Source organism: Cyprinus carpio, chromosome A2 (assembly GCF_018340385.1).
Source record: "Cyprinus carpio isolate SPL01 chromosome A2, ASM1834038v1, whole genome shotgun sequence".
NCBI classification, from domain to species: Eukaryota; Metazoa; Chordata; class Actinopteri; order Cypriniformes; family Cyprinidae; genus Cyprinus; species Cyprinus carpio.
The window spans coordinates 25,640,206-25,656,791 of record NC_056573.1 but is presented as its reverse complement, the minus strand read 5'-3'; the positions used below and the strand labels follow the sequence as shown (position 1 = coordinate 25,656,791).

Genomic DNA, 16,586 nt, shown 5'->3' with positions numbered 1-16,586 from the left:
TTGGCTGCCCTGACCTTGTAACGCCTCTGCTCCCAGAAGAGCAGCTAGAAATGATTTCCAATTGCCATGATCAGGCATCAGTCATGTCTGTCATTCTCTGCTCTCTCTCTCTCTCTCTCTCTCTCTCTCTCTCTCTCTCTCTCTCTCTCTCTCACTCTTCAATGGGTGGTGTGATCAGTGTAGCCAAGCTTGTGAATTAATTTACCCCATAACAATTATGAGCAATGTCAGACTCTATGGCTTCTGTTTATACTATATATATAGTATATATATATATATATATATATATATATATATATATATATATATATATATATATATATATATATGATGTAATATATATATTAGATGACTAATTTAATTTAATTCGATGAGGGAAAATTGCACATAAATATATTTAAGCTAAAAATTATTAAAACTGATAAAAAAAAATATTTAAGCTAAAAATAAATATTAAAAAATACTAGCTTAAAAATGTAAAATACTTTTTTAAAAACAATAGCGAAAAAAATGTGAACAGTGTTGTTATTGTAAAGCAAATCTTTTAAAATTTGTTTTCATTAATTGAAATAAATCTGAAATAAAAATAGAAATATTAGACAAACAAAACTTTAAAACTCAAAGAAATGTAGAAAATAAGTAAGTTGTTAAGTTGAAGTACTAAAATGTCTAAAACTGAAATAAAAAAAATTACAGCAAAAAAATTAAAAAATATTTAAAAAAAACAATAAATTTTAAATACTTTTTAATAAAGAATTGTCTGTGAAGAGTGTTGTTATTGTTAACTAAAACTTAAAAATCATTTTTGTTAATTGAAATAAAGCTGAAAAAATATAAATATTAGACGAAAAAAACTTTTAGAAACTTTTAGTCCACATTTGTTACTGCCTTCTTTGTTTAACTGGAGCAGTAAAATTACTAAACCTGAAAATGAAATAAAAATAAATTAAAAGTAAAATTAACAAAAATGACAAGACCACTTAAAATTAAAATATAAAAATAAAAGCCATTTCAAAATATCAATACATATTATGAGGGAATACTGTTAACACTGAATTATGGCTTCTACAGAAGCATATGACATCGTTTAACAACCTCATGACAAGTCTGTGTAGAAAAGTAGGGTGGAAAAAGAAATATAAGCTACTGCAAAAAATATTTTAAAAAGGCCAAATATATACACATTTGGCAAGCAATCAACTGATTAGAGGGATTTTCAATATAATCTTTATTCTGTCTAGCAAGTTGGCTTTGTGTTAATCAGAAAGTTTGCAAAAAATATTTTAAAAAGGCCAAATAAATTAAAACTTTGTTAAGAGGCACATTCCTTTCTATTCAGCCTCTTTTCTAAATACATCTTCATATTCACATTCAGCCTTTCCCAAACATTACGACACAAATAAATTAATTATATTCTAAATTAAAACTACTGCATTTCCCCTTGGAGCCAGCTCTCGAAGATCAGACAAAGAATCCAAAGGAATATTAAAGCAGTTTGGAGCGATCAGGAGAATTCCCGACCATTGTTCTGACAGTGATATTTTCATAGCTTCAGTATAATTGGCTTGTAATGATTGTCGTTAGGAGCAGTAGTCTAGCGTTACCTGTAAACCTTAATTAAACCAGTCACATTCAGATGGACCCAAACCAACCCTCTGAGTGAAGCCACGTGTCCGGAGCAAACGGACCACCTCAGGTAGAACTAATCACACACACACTCACACACACACACACACACACACACACACACACACGGCATTTAGAGAGAGCCGGAAACGGAGTTTAGAGAGAGCAGAGAGTATAACAGCTCTCATATGTATTCATGTTGCACACCTGTGTCCGTTCAACAACATCACACTATATAATACATGAACACTGGCACAGCATGCAGTGTTCATACTCTATAAATCAACACAATCTCATTAGCAGCCCATCCATGCCAGAACAGATTAAGTAGTTAAAGACCCAATGAATCTGTTTTGACAATGACAGTTCACTATCCTGCATTGACATATTATCTATTGAAATTGGAAGCTGAGCTGGAGAATATAAAAAAGGCGGCAACACTTTGCAATAAGGTCCTATTTAAACTAGTGCTGTCAAATGATTAATCACGATTAATCACATCCAAAATAAAGGGTTTTGTTTACATAATATATGCGTGTATGCTGTGTATATTTATTATGTATATATAATTACAAACACATGCATGTATACATTTAAGAAAAATATGTTATGTTTATATATTAAATATATTTATATATAATATAAAATATAAGAATATAAATATATAAATGTATATACATGTAAATATTTTCAAAATATTTAGTCTATGTGTATGTATTTATATATACATAATAAATATACACAGTACACATACATATAGTATGTAAACAAAAACTTTTATTTTGGATGTAATTAATCGTGATTAATCATTTGACAGCACTAATTTAAACGTTAACTAATTCATTACCATAATGAATTACACTAAATGATAAAAAAAAACTGTCACTGGGGCTGCACCTTTTCCAAAGATAATATAATATAACTAATATGTAACTAACATAACTAATATATACACTTTAGAATACTAATATATAGTTTTAAAGTACTAATATGTACCTTTACGATACTAATATGAATTATTTATGGGCAAATAAGATGTACCTTTTAGCTTTTTGTACCTTACCAGCCCAGTAGCTTTGTACCCCTTTTTTTTTCTGAGAAAGTAACATTTGTTATAGTATTTATTAGTCTTTGTTAACATTAGTTAAAAAAATAAAACCATTAAATAATATTAACTTTTTATTTTGATAATGTATTACTAAGTGTTGAAATAAACATTAAATGATATAGAAGTATTTTTCAATGTTAGTTGATAATGAATGTAGTTACCTAATGTTAACAAATGAAACCTTAGAAATTGCTACCAAAAAGGTTTCTCTCTTTTTTAAAGCTTGGCAAAAAAAAAAAAAAAAAAAAAAAAAAATCACATTTGACAACCAATGGGAAACAAAACTACACTTTACTGCAATATGTTACTCCAAAGAAAAACAAATGTTTGTTTTTGTATCAAAATGCAATAATTTGATCCATCCAAGTGACGTCGCTGAAACTTCTTATTTTTCAGTGCCTCTCACTGAACCACCCGTTTTATTGGAATACTTTTCACAATCTAATCAATCCTTGACAGATAAAATAAAGTATATTTTCCTCTTTTAATGTCCACCAAGGCTGCATTTAAGTAAAATATTATTACAATTTACAATAAAATGTTTTCTATTTGACTATATTTTAAAACGTATGGAAACATATTTCTGTGATGCAATGCTGAATTTTCAGCATCATTACTTCAGTCTTCAGTGTCAAATGATCCTTCAGAAATCATTCTAATATGATGATTTGCTGCTCAAGAAACATTTCTATTTATTATCAGTGTTGAAAACAGAAGTGCCACTTCATATTTTTCTGAAACCATGAATATCCTGTTTCAGTCAGAAATGAATAATGCTAAGTAAAATGGATGGCAAATGGCATTCCATGTAAACCTTAAGTGAAACAAGCAATCAAAGTCATGCCTGGGTTCATTGGGGACAGTACAGCACAACTACAGTGCTTACAGAAAGACACACCGCCTTTGGCTTTATACACCAGAGAATTACATGCCGGCTAATTTAAGATAGAGACAGATAATTCAGGCGCATTCAGGCGTTATTCTGCACATCTGTGTTGTATCAAGCTCGGATCAATACATTCTGGGAGCAGAAAATGACAGTCATCTCCTTATCATTTTCCATTAAAATCCCCTTTTGATAACATTTTATCACAGGCTGGTGGGAAAGAAAAGAAAGAAAGAGAGAGAGAGAGAGAGAGAGAGAGAGAGAGAGAGAGAGAGAGAATGATAGGGAGATAGAGAGTAAAAAAAAAAAAAAAAGGTTTTTGTAGCTCAAAAATAACTTTATCTCGGTTTGCCCCCAAATGCTCCAAAAACAGGGTGCACTGCATTATGGGCTATAAATTACATTAAAATCTCTCTGTAGTAGTAATTTCATTTTCTCTTATGAAATAAATCTTGGCCAAGCAAACACAAAACACTGGAAGCCAAACAGTTTCTGGACACCTTTTTGAGGTCATTTCTGAATTAAACGACTCTATTGGCAGTTATTTATGTGAGTTTTAACTCAATATGACTTCATTACATCCAAACGACTTTTGCATAAAACAGATTTAGGACTGGAACAAATTTAGATGAGTGCCAGATATTTTAGCCAAAATCTACATTGGTTGTCGTTTAAAGCCTTATCATCAACCAAAAATGTAAATCTGATTGCTAAGTAAAACAAAATCAAACTTCAACAAAATGTGATTTGAAGAATGCATACCGTTCTGAAGATTAATATTAGGGTATATTATTCAACATATTAGCAACTGCATCTCATTATTTGTCTGAAGCGTAATGAACTGTCCACACAGAGATCATAAATGTGCTCAGAAATGTGGTCCTCTCAAAGGTTTTTTATCTTCACATGTTGGAAAGGCAATGAAATGCAATTACGGATGACTTCCTACCCTCCATTACCCTTACATTAAATAGCCATTACATTATATGGCTTTATCTTCATATATAGTGTTTCTGTCTAAAATTGTAATTGTGACTTCATTTCTCTGAGCCGAGATCTGCCTTCTCTTCTCTAACCTTTACACAGATATATGCTCCCTGTACACATATATAAGCTGTAATTAAATACAGGTGCATCTCAATAAATTAGAATGTCGTGGAAAAGTTCATTTATTTCGGTAATTCAACTCAAATTGTGAAACTCTTGTATTAAATAAATTCAATGCACACAGACTGAAGTAGTTTAAGTATTTGGTTCTTTTAATTGTAATGGTTTTGGCTCACATTTAACAAAAACCCACCAATTCACTATCTCAACAAATTAGAATATGGTGACATGCCAATCAGCTAATCAACTCAAAACACCTGCAAAGGTTTCCTGAGCCTTCAACATGGTCTCTCAGTTTGGTTCACTAGGCTACGCAATCATGGGGAAGACTGCTGATCTGACAGTTGTCCAGAAGACAATCATTGACACCCTTCACAAGGAGGGTAAGCCACAAACATTCATTGCAAAAGAAGCTGGCTGTTCATAGAGTGCTGTATCCAAGCATGTTAACAGAAAGCTGAGTGGAAGGAAAAAAGAGTGTGGAAGAAAAAGATGCAAAACCAACCGAGAGAACCGCAGCCTTATGAGGATTGTCAAGCAAAATCGATTCAAGAATTTGAGTGAACTTCACAAGGAATGGACTGAGGCTGGGGCCAAGGCATACAGACGTGTCAAGGAATTTGGCTACAGTTGTCGTATTCCTCTTGTTAAGACACTCCTGAGGCATCTTACCTGGGCTAAGAGAAGAAGAACTGGACTGTTGCCCAGTGCTCCAAAGTCCTCTTTTCAGATGAGAGCAAGTTTTGTATTTCATTTGGAAACCAAGCTCCTAGAGTCTGGAGGAAGGGTGGAGAAGCTCATAGCCCAAGTTGCTTGAAGTCCAGTGTTAAGTTTCCACAGTCTGTGATGATTTGGGGTACAATGTCATCTGCTGATGTTGGTCCATTGTGTTTTTGAAAACCAAAGTCACTGCACCCGTTTACCAAAATATTTTGGAGCACTTCATGCTTCCTTCTGCTGACCAGCTTTTTGAAGATGCTGATTTCATTTTCCAGCAGGATTTGGCACCTGTCCAAAGCACCAAAAGTTGGTTAAATGACCATGGTGTTGGTGTGCTTGACTGGCCAGCAAACTCACCAGACCTGAACGGTATTGTCAAAGGAAGGAGGAAAATGAGAAACAAGAGACCAAAAAATGCAGATGAGCTGAAGGCCACTGTCAAAGAAACCTGGGCTTCCATACCACCTCAGCAGTAACTGATCACCTTCATGCCACGCTGAATTGAGGCAGTAATTAAAGCAAAAGGAGCCCCTCCCAAGTATTGAGTACATGTACAATAAATGAACATACTTTTCAGAATGCCAACAATCACTAAAAATGTTTTTTTTTTATTGGTCTTATGTAGTATTCTAATTTGTTGAGATAGTGAATTGGTGGGTTTTTGTTGAATGCGAGCCAAAATCATCACAATTAAAAGAACCAAAGGCTTAAACTACTTCAGTCTATGTGCAGTGAATTTATTTAATACAGAAGTTTCACAATTTCAGTTGAATTACTGAAATGAATTAACTTTTTCATGACATTCTAATTTATTGAGATGCACCTGTATATTGTAAACTTATTTACTTTAAATTCATGCTTTTTCAATAACATGTGAAAAGATTTTGAAACTACCACAAAAGAGAGCTAATTCTTCTGTTCAGTAAAAATGGCCAATGATATGATACACTTCTGATCAAAAGAAGTGCTCACCAAGTGCTCATTTGATCTGAAATATAGTAAAAAAAAAAACTTATTGCAATTAAAGTGTTTTCTTTAATGATGTTTTCAGCATCATTACTCCAGTCTTCAGTATCACATGATCTTCAGAAATCATTCTAATATGCTGATTTGCTGCTCAAGAAACATTTATTATTATGGTTATTAATGTTGAAAACAGTTGTGCTGCATCAGATTTTTGCGGAAACTGTTAAACATTTTGTTTTGCAAGATTCTTTGATGAATAGAAAGTTCAAAAGAACAGCATTTATTTGAAATAGAAATGACTGCTGGACAATTTGCATGATGTGTCATTATGTTGACAGTGGCACAAAAATAATCAATATAAAAGATAAGTTGTTACTGTGCATATGTAAATACAACAGCATTAATGACAATAACAAATGCACATTCAGAGAATCATCAAATTATAGCAATCATCATACAGATATTCAATGCAAATTACTACAATATTTGGTCCAATTGAGCCAATATGACACTATATGCAGCAATTTTCATGTGGAGATCAAGTGAAAACAACACTGCACTGACTGTCACGTCCACAGTAGATGATGTGAATGCTCTCCTATAAGTAATCCTTCACATGCACTAATAAAGACTTCTTCCTCGACCTGAGAGAGCTCAGTGTCTAAGTTTACCTTAATAATAGAAAAAGGATTACTCCTTAAAATAACAGTCTAATTTTTTATAGATAGACCCTTTTAAGCTCTTCTGCTGGTGCATTAAAGTGTCCAGAAAAACATTTGAAGATCTGAAGGACCTATAATGTAACAATGTACTTTGGATTTTGTACATGAGATGTACTTTCAAATGCATGTAAAAGATATTGTATTATAAAACAGATAGAGAATGTTAGACATAGAGAATCATGACTATGATACTTCATAGTACAGTACGCAGTACAGGTTCATTACCCATTCCCTTCTCAACAAAACCAATATTCCCTATAACATATTTCATAATCTGACATCATGCTAAACAGTGATTACCTCAATGCTTCACCTCGCTCTTCACTTTGCGCTGTCATTGAGTGTCAACGTTAGTCTGAACAACAAGCTTTAACACACCTACTCGCACGGCACGATCCAGGCATTTATTGACAACCCAGATTAAATGTGTGCATGTGAATGCGGGTCAAAGGGAAGCCTGTAAACATGCTGCTTGTGATGATTAATGTTTACCACTGTGGCTGTTTGTCTAATGCGATGCACACACGCACACAACAAAATGCACATCCACTCTCTTCATAAAAACTAGTTGATTTTGATAAGAGTTCATTGTTTTCGTGTTGTAACAAAATGATATTCCAATAAGCATAAATATGCATAACACAAACAAATGTTGGGTAAAACAGGTATTTTTAATTGCACACTGACCCATTTTATGGTCTGTCATCTTGGATCGTTTGCTGCAATGCATTTTGAGATAGCCTTGAAGGCACATGTGATGCTGCCTTAAAATTTGGCCAAAATAAGAATCTTAGAAGCAGCACAATTATACCTACATAGGCAACAATTTAAGGCATCATGGCAAGTAAAATACCTACCATTTATCACAGCTTTTCATGCATATTATGCCTAAAAATGCTGCCTATGTAGAAAAAAAAAATCTTATACAGCCTAAAGAGGTTAGCTGGTCTCACAGTCCAGCCAAACTGACTATTCTGGTCTGTTTAGCTCAGGGCTTTGCTCCAGCCCCAATCAAACGCACCTGCCTGTAGCTTTCTAGTGATCTTGAAGACACTGATTAGCATGTTCAGGTGTGTTTGATTAGGGCTGGAGCTAAACTCTGCAGGACAGTGGCCCCACAGGACAGAAGTTGCCCAGCCCTGGTTTAGCTGGTTTTAGAGATATTTTATGCACTTGGGGGTTTAAAAGATACTTAATATTAAGTAATATTATCAATTTGACTGCACTGATACTATTGGATGAGGACAAAACTGAACTAAATGAAGCTGGATAATGACTTGTTTTACTGCTGAATCGGATTTTTTTCATAACTAACAAACTTTGAAACATCAACTCTGTGTTTAAACTGAATTGAATCAACACTCAACTGACTTGATCTGACACTATTGCCTTTTGTAGAGCTGCTTTATAGATGAAACTGTATTTATTTCATAATTTGATGAACTTTGCACTATTATTGAACTAAACGGAATCAACGCTGAACTTCTGTAAAACTGCTTTATAATTGAACTGAATTTGCTTCACAACTAATGAACTTTGCAACAGTCACACAGTTATTGAACGGAACTGAATCAACAATGATGGAAACTGAGCTGCATAATAAATGCTATTCTTTTTAGTAGGGCTGTGAAAAACGAGTAATTGAAATGTGCATCTAATGCTGTTTTCCATCGATTTCACCCTCTGCCTATTGTGGCAGGTCTTGCACACTCATAAAGCACATTTCATAGCAGTAATTTAATGTCAATGCAAATGATAATCTAACAGCACTGTACTAATAACATCCCACTGAGACAGCAGTCAACAGAGAGCATGTGTGTGTGTGTGTGTGTGTGTGTGTGTGTGTGTGTGTGTGTGTATGTGCGCGCGCACGTTTGTGAGTGTGACAGGCCTCCTACATTGATTCATCCTCCCTCTCGCACACTCCTATGGGCATAAACCATTATTCATTTGTGTGGTGTGTGTGTGTGAGCATGTGTGTGCCTCTGAGCATGACAGAAAGAGGGAATATTTTGAGCAGAAGATGGAAGGGGGACGCAGATACTCACAGAGGAGTGTGTTGCTTTAAATGAGTTTTCAAGTTCAATTAACATGATGTTTTTCATGAATGAGGACTACGTTTTCTTTCACTAATAAACGAAATAATCACAGAATACCTGGGCAAGAATCTGGCTGTTTAAAATGCCTATGAAAGGTATTACATCCCTCTAGTGCTGCTCTCAAATCAAATTAGAGCTTCAGTCAAGTGAGATGACCCGCCTAAGACAAAAGAGAAAATCAAGGAATGCAAGCTCTTTTTTTCTATTACAAATATTATTCTAATCTTATTTAAAATCCAGGAATATATATTGTCCATACTGTGTAATACAGTTTAGATTCAGTTTTAATCCCGCTAAGAAGGAACAAGTAAAAATGAGATTGCTTTAGTATCTTATTTTTTCTCAAATGCAAAATGAGACTTTAGGTTTATTTTTATCCTGAAAAAAAAAAGACCCCATTAATTTCACATGCATCTTCTAGAATTTCAGACATTTTTCACCAAATTCTTCCACAACCAAATGATCTGAGGATCTTTCCACATACATTTTATAGCTCTACAGTCTTAAAAAATTAAAATTCCAAAAGGTTTATTTTGCAGTGATGAAAGAGAAGAACCATTTTGTGTTACCCAAAGAACATCTCAGTGATCAGTTCTTGAAAAAAACAAAAATAAAATACATTATTTGCTTAGTGTAAAGAACATTTTACTAATCTAAAGAACCTTTTGTAAAATGAAAAGGTTCCATGGATGTTAAAGGTTCTTTAATGAACCTTCAATGACAATAAAGCTCTTATTTTTATGACAACAATTTACTTATTTTTGATGAAAGAGTAATCTCCAACCAATTTGTTTATATATTCTGGCCTACTTTAATAAATAAATACAATAATCCATGACAAACCACCTACTTCCTAAAGCATTATGTTCTAATTTCTGTTGGTGCATTAATTTGGATGAGATTTTGCTGGGAATTTGGAAAAAAAATAATGCAATGCATACATGCGCAAATAAAATGCTCAAATGCCAAACAAAGAAACACTGAACCTTTAGTGGGTTCATGATTTCTTTAAATGCATAAATTAGCATACAGTATAATATGTAAGGTTCACATTTTACTGTGAAAGAAACCTTACACCAAATGTTTCAGTTCACATAGTTAAGAAGACTGCATGTCGCACATTAGTATGCATCATCTACGCACAAACCGGGGCTGCCCTACTTCTGCAAGCACACACAAAAAAAAAATACGAGATGATAAACAAAAGTGGGAGTGACCACGGTACATCCAGCATCATTTTTATTGTCATGACATGGGTGAACACTAGCAGAAAAGCACAACGCAAGATAAATAGAACAAGACAGATCTATCAACATTAGGCGGGTCTGAATGACATCTGACAGCATGCATTGATGGAAATCAGTTGCAGTCATACTGAGTGTAGTTCAATATAATGTGGGACACAGAAAGCCATGTGTACATGCAATAGAACAAAGTTGATGCTTATATTTGAAGTAAACAATGTTTATCTATTCCAAATTTTATATAACATAATAAATTTTAGCAGGTGCACAGGGTGAACCAGCACAAAAACACAATTAATCAGTGTACTACATGAGAAATAGACCATGTTACTCAAAAAAGAGAGACAGAGGTTGGTGTGAATGGCATCTGACAGCATGCACTGATGGAAATCAGATGCAATAGTGACTGTGCTTAAAAACAGTGTGAGGGTTGAAATCATTAGCAGGGCAAAAGGTCGTGGGTTCAAGACCCTGGGAACACACATACTGTTAAATAAATAAATAAATAAATAAATAAATAAATATTTAGCCTGAATGTACTGTAAGTTGCTTTGGATAAAAGCGTCTGCTAAATGCATAAATGTAAATGTAAAATATAAGAACAGGGGTAGTCTGCACAGTGTGTAAAGAACAAATGTGCATACAATCTTATGTTTATAAAGCATAAAGTCATAAATACCAATATAAACATGTTTTCTATCACATATTCTGTATTTCATAAGAATTGTTAACCAGGTGCGCAAACACAAAACTACAATACATTAGTGTATCGCGTGAAAAACAGACTATGTTACTCTTAAAAATACTTCGGTTTGAATTCCATGAATGCATGCTGTCAGAGGACAATCAGTTGTAATCGTGCTGGCCGTGGTAGACTACATATGTGAGCCCAGAAGGAGTACAGAACAAAACAACACTCTGTGCGTATAGAATAAATACATGCGCAACAGAAGAAAATTGATGTTTAGAAGTAAGCAGCGGTAAACAATAACGAGGCAACATATTTTTAGCTCGTAACGCATTTTATAACAGGTAACCCATGTGGCCAAAGCCCTCACCAGTCATTCAGAAGCATCATTACCTTTGTGCATGCCTGTGTAACGGTCCTTGAGGACAGTCAGTTCGTGGATCTTTCCAAACTGTTCGAAAAGAGGTTTGAGGTCCTTCTCCTCCAGGTTGCGCGGGATCTGTCCTATAAACAGCTTGATGGCATCCTGGTCTTTCATGGTGCCGTTGTCGGGGTGGATGGAGATGGGCTCTGAGCCGTTCATGGGCATGGGGAAGGTGATGTGCGCGTACTGGGGCTGGTGCGGGATGAGGAGCAGTGGTGCCGCTGCCTGGCTCGGTACCGCCCCCGGTCCAGAGAGGAGCAGGCTGGCGTGGGCAGGCTGAGGATGCTGCTGAGGATGCTGCTGCCTCCTCGCTTCAGTCTGGGTGAATCTAGCCATTCTGCGCGCGGCGGAGAGCGCGATAATAGTAACAACATACACACGCACGCGCACACGCGACGGGAGAGAGTACGCGCTCAGCTGGAAACGCGCGCGACGCTCTCTTTCTATTCGACACATGTCACGCTCGCGCCCCCCGCACCTGACGGGAGGAGAAAACCAAACCCGATCACGACCAACACTCACATACCCGTACCCCCACCTCCCAACCAATACTAAAAATAGACAACATACGATAATATAGATAAAAAAAAAAAAGATAGATAAAGCATTGAATTAAATATGACATTTTGAAGTAGAAAGACTAAAACTGTTCCTTTTTATAACAAAACTTGTAGAAACATACAGACATGAATATATTCCAACAAAAAGCAATCATAAAAATAAGAACAGAAAACAAATATTCTGGACTTGCATGTCAAATTATAATATTATCATCAATACATAAAAGTGCAAAAATAAACTTGCATTATTTAGTAAAAGGTGATTACAGTAGCTGATCTACCTGTATATACGAATAAAGGCATCTGCGGCCTCCCGGAGGTAATGTTTACATTTGTTGCCATTCAGTGAATATTAGCGTCATATGTAATATTTGCTTTACGAAATGCACATTTATTCTGTATTAAAAATATGTTTCATTCTCTGTAGACATACGTGTGTAAAGAATATGACGGCTGTACGCTTCATATCTCTACGAAATAAATCTGAGCAAAAACATCAGGCAGTTATTGAATTTATATGCTAATAATAAGACAATGAGGTCTTTGTTACATTGATTTTACAACAGTTAAGGGGGCAACGATATTTATGATAAGTCTCCTGTGATTAATGAAAAATGTATTCATTTAAAAAAAAAAAAAAAAAAAAAAAAAAAAACAACAAATTAAAATAAGAAAAAAAAAAAAGCAACGCACCAAACTCACGTAAGCGGTTATCGGTGGCAAGGCACTGTCAGAAGATCTCTGGAGTAAAGTTGTGGACAGACACAAGTCAGGAGATGAATACAATACAAAAAAAAAAAAAAAAAAAAAAAAAAAAAAAAAAAAAAAATCCAGAGGCCTTATCAATGCCTATAGAAGCATAGGGAAGTCTATTATTAAGAAGTGGAGGTATTTGGTAGAACACAGACCCTCCCTGGATCAGGACATCACTCCAAACTGGATGAAAGAGCCGGAGGAAACTGGTCAGAGAGGAGACCAAGAGCCTACAGCAACTCTGAAGGCTAGAGTAAGGACACTGGCTCAGAGTGCATGGTGGTACATTCAGGAGCTGGAATCAGCACGTTGTCAGGGATCCCAGACTTTAGGTACTGCAGAGAGACTGTCACAGATCTGTTAACTGTATATAAGCATCATTAATATACGAAGTTTTTGTAAATAATTTGATTTCACACCACTGTATACATTTACATTAAAATGAAAACCCCCTCTGATTTTTTTTTTTTTTTTTTCATGTTTGTCACACTTTTTCAGATCAAACAAATGTAAATATTAGTAAAAGATGAAGTGAACACATGCAGTTTTTAAGTGAAGGTTTTTATTATTAAGGGAAACAAAATCCAAAACTACATTGCCTTGTGTGAAAGTGTTTGCCCCTCTAAACCTAATAACTGGTTGGGCCACCCTTAGCAGCAACAACTGCAGTCAAGCATTTGTGAAAAACTAGCTAGGAGTCGGTTACAGCACTGTGGAGGAGTTGGCCACTCCTCTATGCAGAATTGAAGTAATTCAGCCACATTGGAGGGTTTTTGAGCATGAAACGCCTTTTTAAGGTCATGCCACAGCATCTCAATAGGATTCAGGTCAGGACTTTGACTAGGCCACTCCAAAGTCTTCATTTTGTTTTTCCTTCAGCCATTCAGAGGTGGACTTGCTGGTGTGTTTTGGATCATTGTCCTGCTGCAGCACTCAAGTTCGCTTCAGCTTGAGGTCACGAACCGATGGCCGGACATTCTCCTTCAGGGTTTTTTGGTAAACAGCAGAATTCATGGTTCCATTTATCACAGCAAGTTTTCCAGGTCCTGAAGCTACAGACCATCACACTACCACCACCATTTTACTTTTGGTATGATGTTCTTTTTCTGAAATGCGGTGTTACTTTTATGCCAGACATGATGGGACACATACCTTCCAAAAAGTTTAGCTTTTGTCTCGTCAGTCCACAGAGTATTTTCCCAGAAGTCTTGGGACGAGCCTTTGTTCTCTTTGCTCAGCAGCAGTTTTCGTCTTGGAACTCTGCCATGCAGACCATTTTTGCCCAGTCTCTTTCTTATGGTGGAGTCATGAACACTGACCTTAACTGAGGCAAGTGAGGCCTGCAGTTCTTAGGATGTTGTTGTGGGGTCTTGTGATCTCTTGGATGAGTCGTCGCTGTGCTCTTGGGGTAATTTTGGTCAGCCGGCCACTCCTGGGAAGGTGTCCCGAAGCTTTAGAAACGGCTTTATAACCTTTTCCAGACTGATAGATCTCAACTACTTTCTCATTTGTTTCTGAATTTCTTTGGCTTTCGGCATGATGTCTAGCTTTTGATGATCTTTTGGTCTACTTCACTTTGTCAGGCAGGACCTATTTAAGAGATTTCTTGATTGTGAACAGGTGTGGCAGTAATCAGGTCTGGCTGTGGCTAGAGAAATTGAACTCAGGTGTGATAAACCACAGTTTTAACAGGGAGGCAAACACTTCACACTGGGCTGTGTAGTGTTTTTTTAAGTATATTTTGTTTTCCCTTAATAAAAACCTTCATTTAAAAACTCCATGTTTACTTGTTTTTAAATTAGTTTGATCTGAAACATTAAAGTGTGACAAACATGCAAAAAACAAAAGAAACCAACTATCCCAAATAAAATAAATAAAATAATTATTATATTTAATTTTTATTAATGTGTATTTAATCAAAAATAATTCAATTAGTTTGAACTTTATTCAAAAAAACGTTTATATGGTTTGAGCTTTAGTCAATAATACGTTTATGTGGGGAAGCTAGTATAGTCTGTTCTTTGTTTATCTGTGCTATGGTACTGTAGTAGATGGCGCTCCAAACTGCTATTTTGAAAGCTTGAAAGAGGATGGTGACTCAAGCACAAAAATTGACAAACACCATACAAGTAGTCTTTTTTTTTTTTTTTTTTTTTTTTGCTTTACATACAAGTCATCTGAAGTCATGCAATAGCTTTATGTGAAATGATCAACTGTTCACTGAAAATCATGAATTCTTTGTTAGCTCCCATTTCTTTGTTACAAGTCTCATTTGTTTACAATACATGTAAGAACTTAAGAGCATTAATGTGCATTTGTTTTCCACCCACATTCGTAATCTTCTGGCAGCCCAGTGGAAGGAAACAGGGATAATCCTGTGGATTTAATCCTTTGGAAATAACCAAAACCATGCTCTTCATAACCAGAAATAGAGCTTCTGTTTGCTTCCGTATTTATTTGTGTGTTTGCTTTGTTTATTTATTGTAAAGATACAATCCACTTGTGCATTAGTTGATAACAGATTGTACTGAAGTCCCTGAACTCCCATTTTAATATGGCCTCAAAGGAGATCAAATTAGGATGGGTTAAGAAAAACTGATGTTATACGGGTCGTGCAGAATCACAGTAGCTACAGAGAGCCGTCACTAGAGGGAGATATGCAGTTTTAGTACCAATAACAGCTGAAAGTCTCCTTCAAACCTTAGGCTGTGTTTTTGCATACTGCCCACAGTTTAAGAATGTGAAGCAGTAATATGCAGCAATGAATATGATCTCTTGTATACTTCACCTTTTGTCAAATGTAGTTGGTCATCTTGGTGTTCCATGCATAGAAAATGCTGCATGCTAAACTTATTTTTAATCTAGTTACCAAAATTTCTTGGTAACTGAAAATACTGATTTAACTGAAAATAAAATTAAAACTATAAATGTATTAACTTATAATTTAATATAAATAAAAACTTCATATTAAAAAAAAAGTCTAAAACAATTACTAAATTAAACTTTAAAATGAGAACGTAATACAAAAATAAATTCAAAATATTAATATAATTATAATAGTATTTAAATGATACTACAAAAAAAACGTTGGCATTATTAGCGTGCTATTCTGAACACCGCCTGACTGTCCAGATGGAGAGATGCTTAGATTCTGTACTCGTGATGGCTTTGGCATCACAAAGCCAAATCAAAGGGAAAAAAACACTGTTCATTTGAAAGAACGCTTTAAATTTTTTTTTTTTTTTTTTTGCATCTGATAAAAATTCACGGGAGAATAATTGAATGATAATTCTGGTCTTAACATTTTCTCTTAGAAGAATGCTCTTGGGCCGTTTCTGAATGAAGCCTCTAGCACTTTCTTAAGTATGAATCAGTAGCAGATCTGATCCTCATTGAGTTTATTTAACTTAGATGGTGAAGCTGACATGTTACACATGGTTTATTTTGCAGTATATTCTCTACTAATATTTGGGTGACTTCAGGAAGAACGTCTGCATGATGTTACACCTCAGAATCGGCTTTAAAAGAATAAGAAACTATTAAGAACCATTAAGATGTTATTGCACTGTGACATTTTCATTTCCACTTAAACTCTGGGGACCCTAGTTTTCATTGTCATTATGTGTCTAAGATTTTGCTTGTTTGGTTGTTAGTAATTCTCATTAATCTCGATGATGATTCTC

At 35.0% G+C, this 16,586-nt stretch overlaps 1 protein-coding gene across 1 annotated transcript in view; it reads right to left on the bottom strand.

Moving 5' to 3' along the window:
• The window catches only part of LOC109048451 (CUGBP Elav-like family member 5), a 133,095-nt gene extending 121,041 nt beyond the window's left edge, over positions 1–12,054 (bottom strand). The window contains exon 1 of the mRNA XM_042712531.1: positions 11,560–12,054. Coding sequence (XP_042568465.1) covers positions 11,560–12,046 — 487 coding nt within the window. The 5' untranslated portion in view covers positions 12,047–12,054. The remainder of the gene's footprint in view (positions 1–11,559) is intronic.
• Between the last annotated feature and the right edge of the window lie 4,532 nt (positions 12,055–16,586).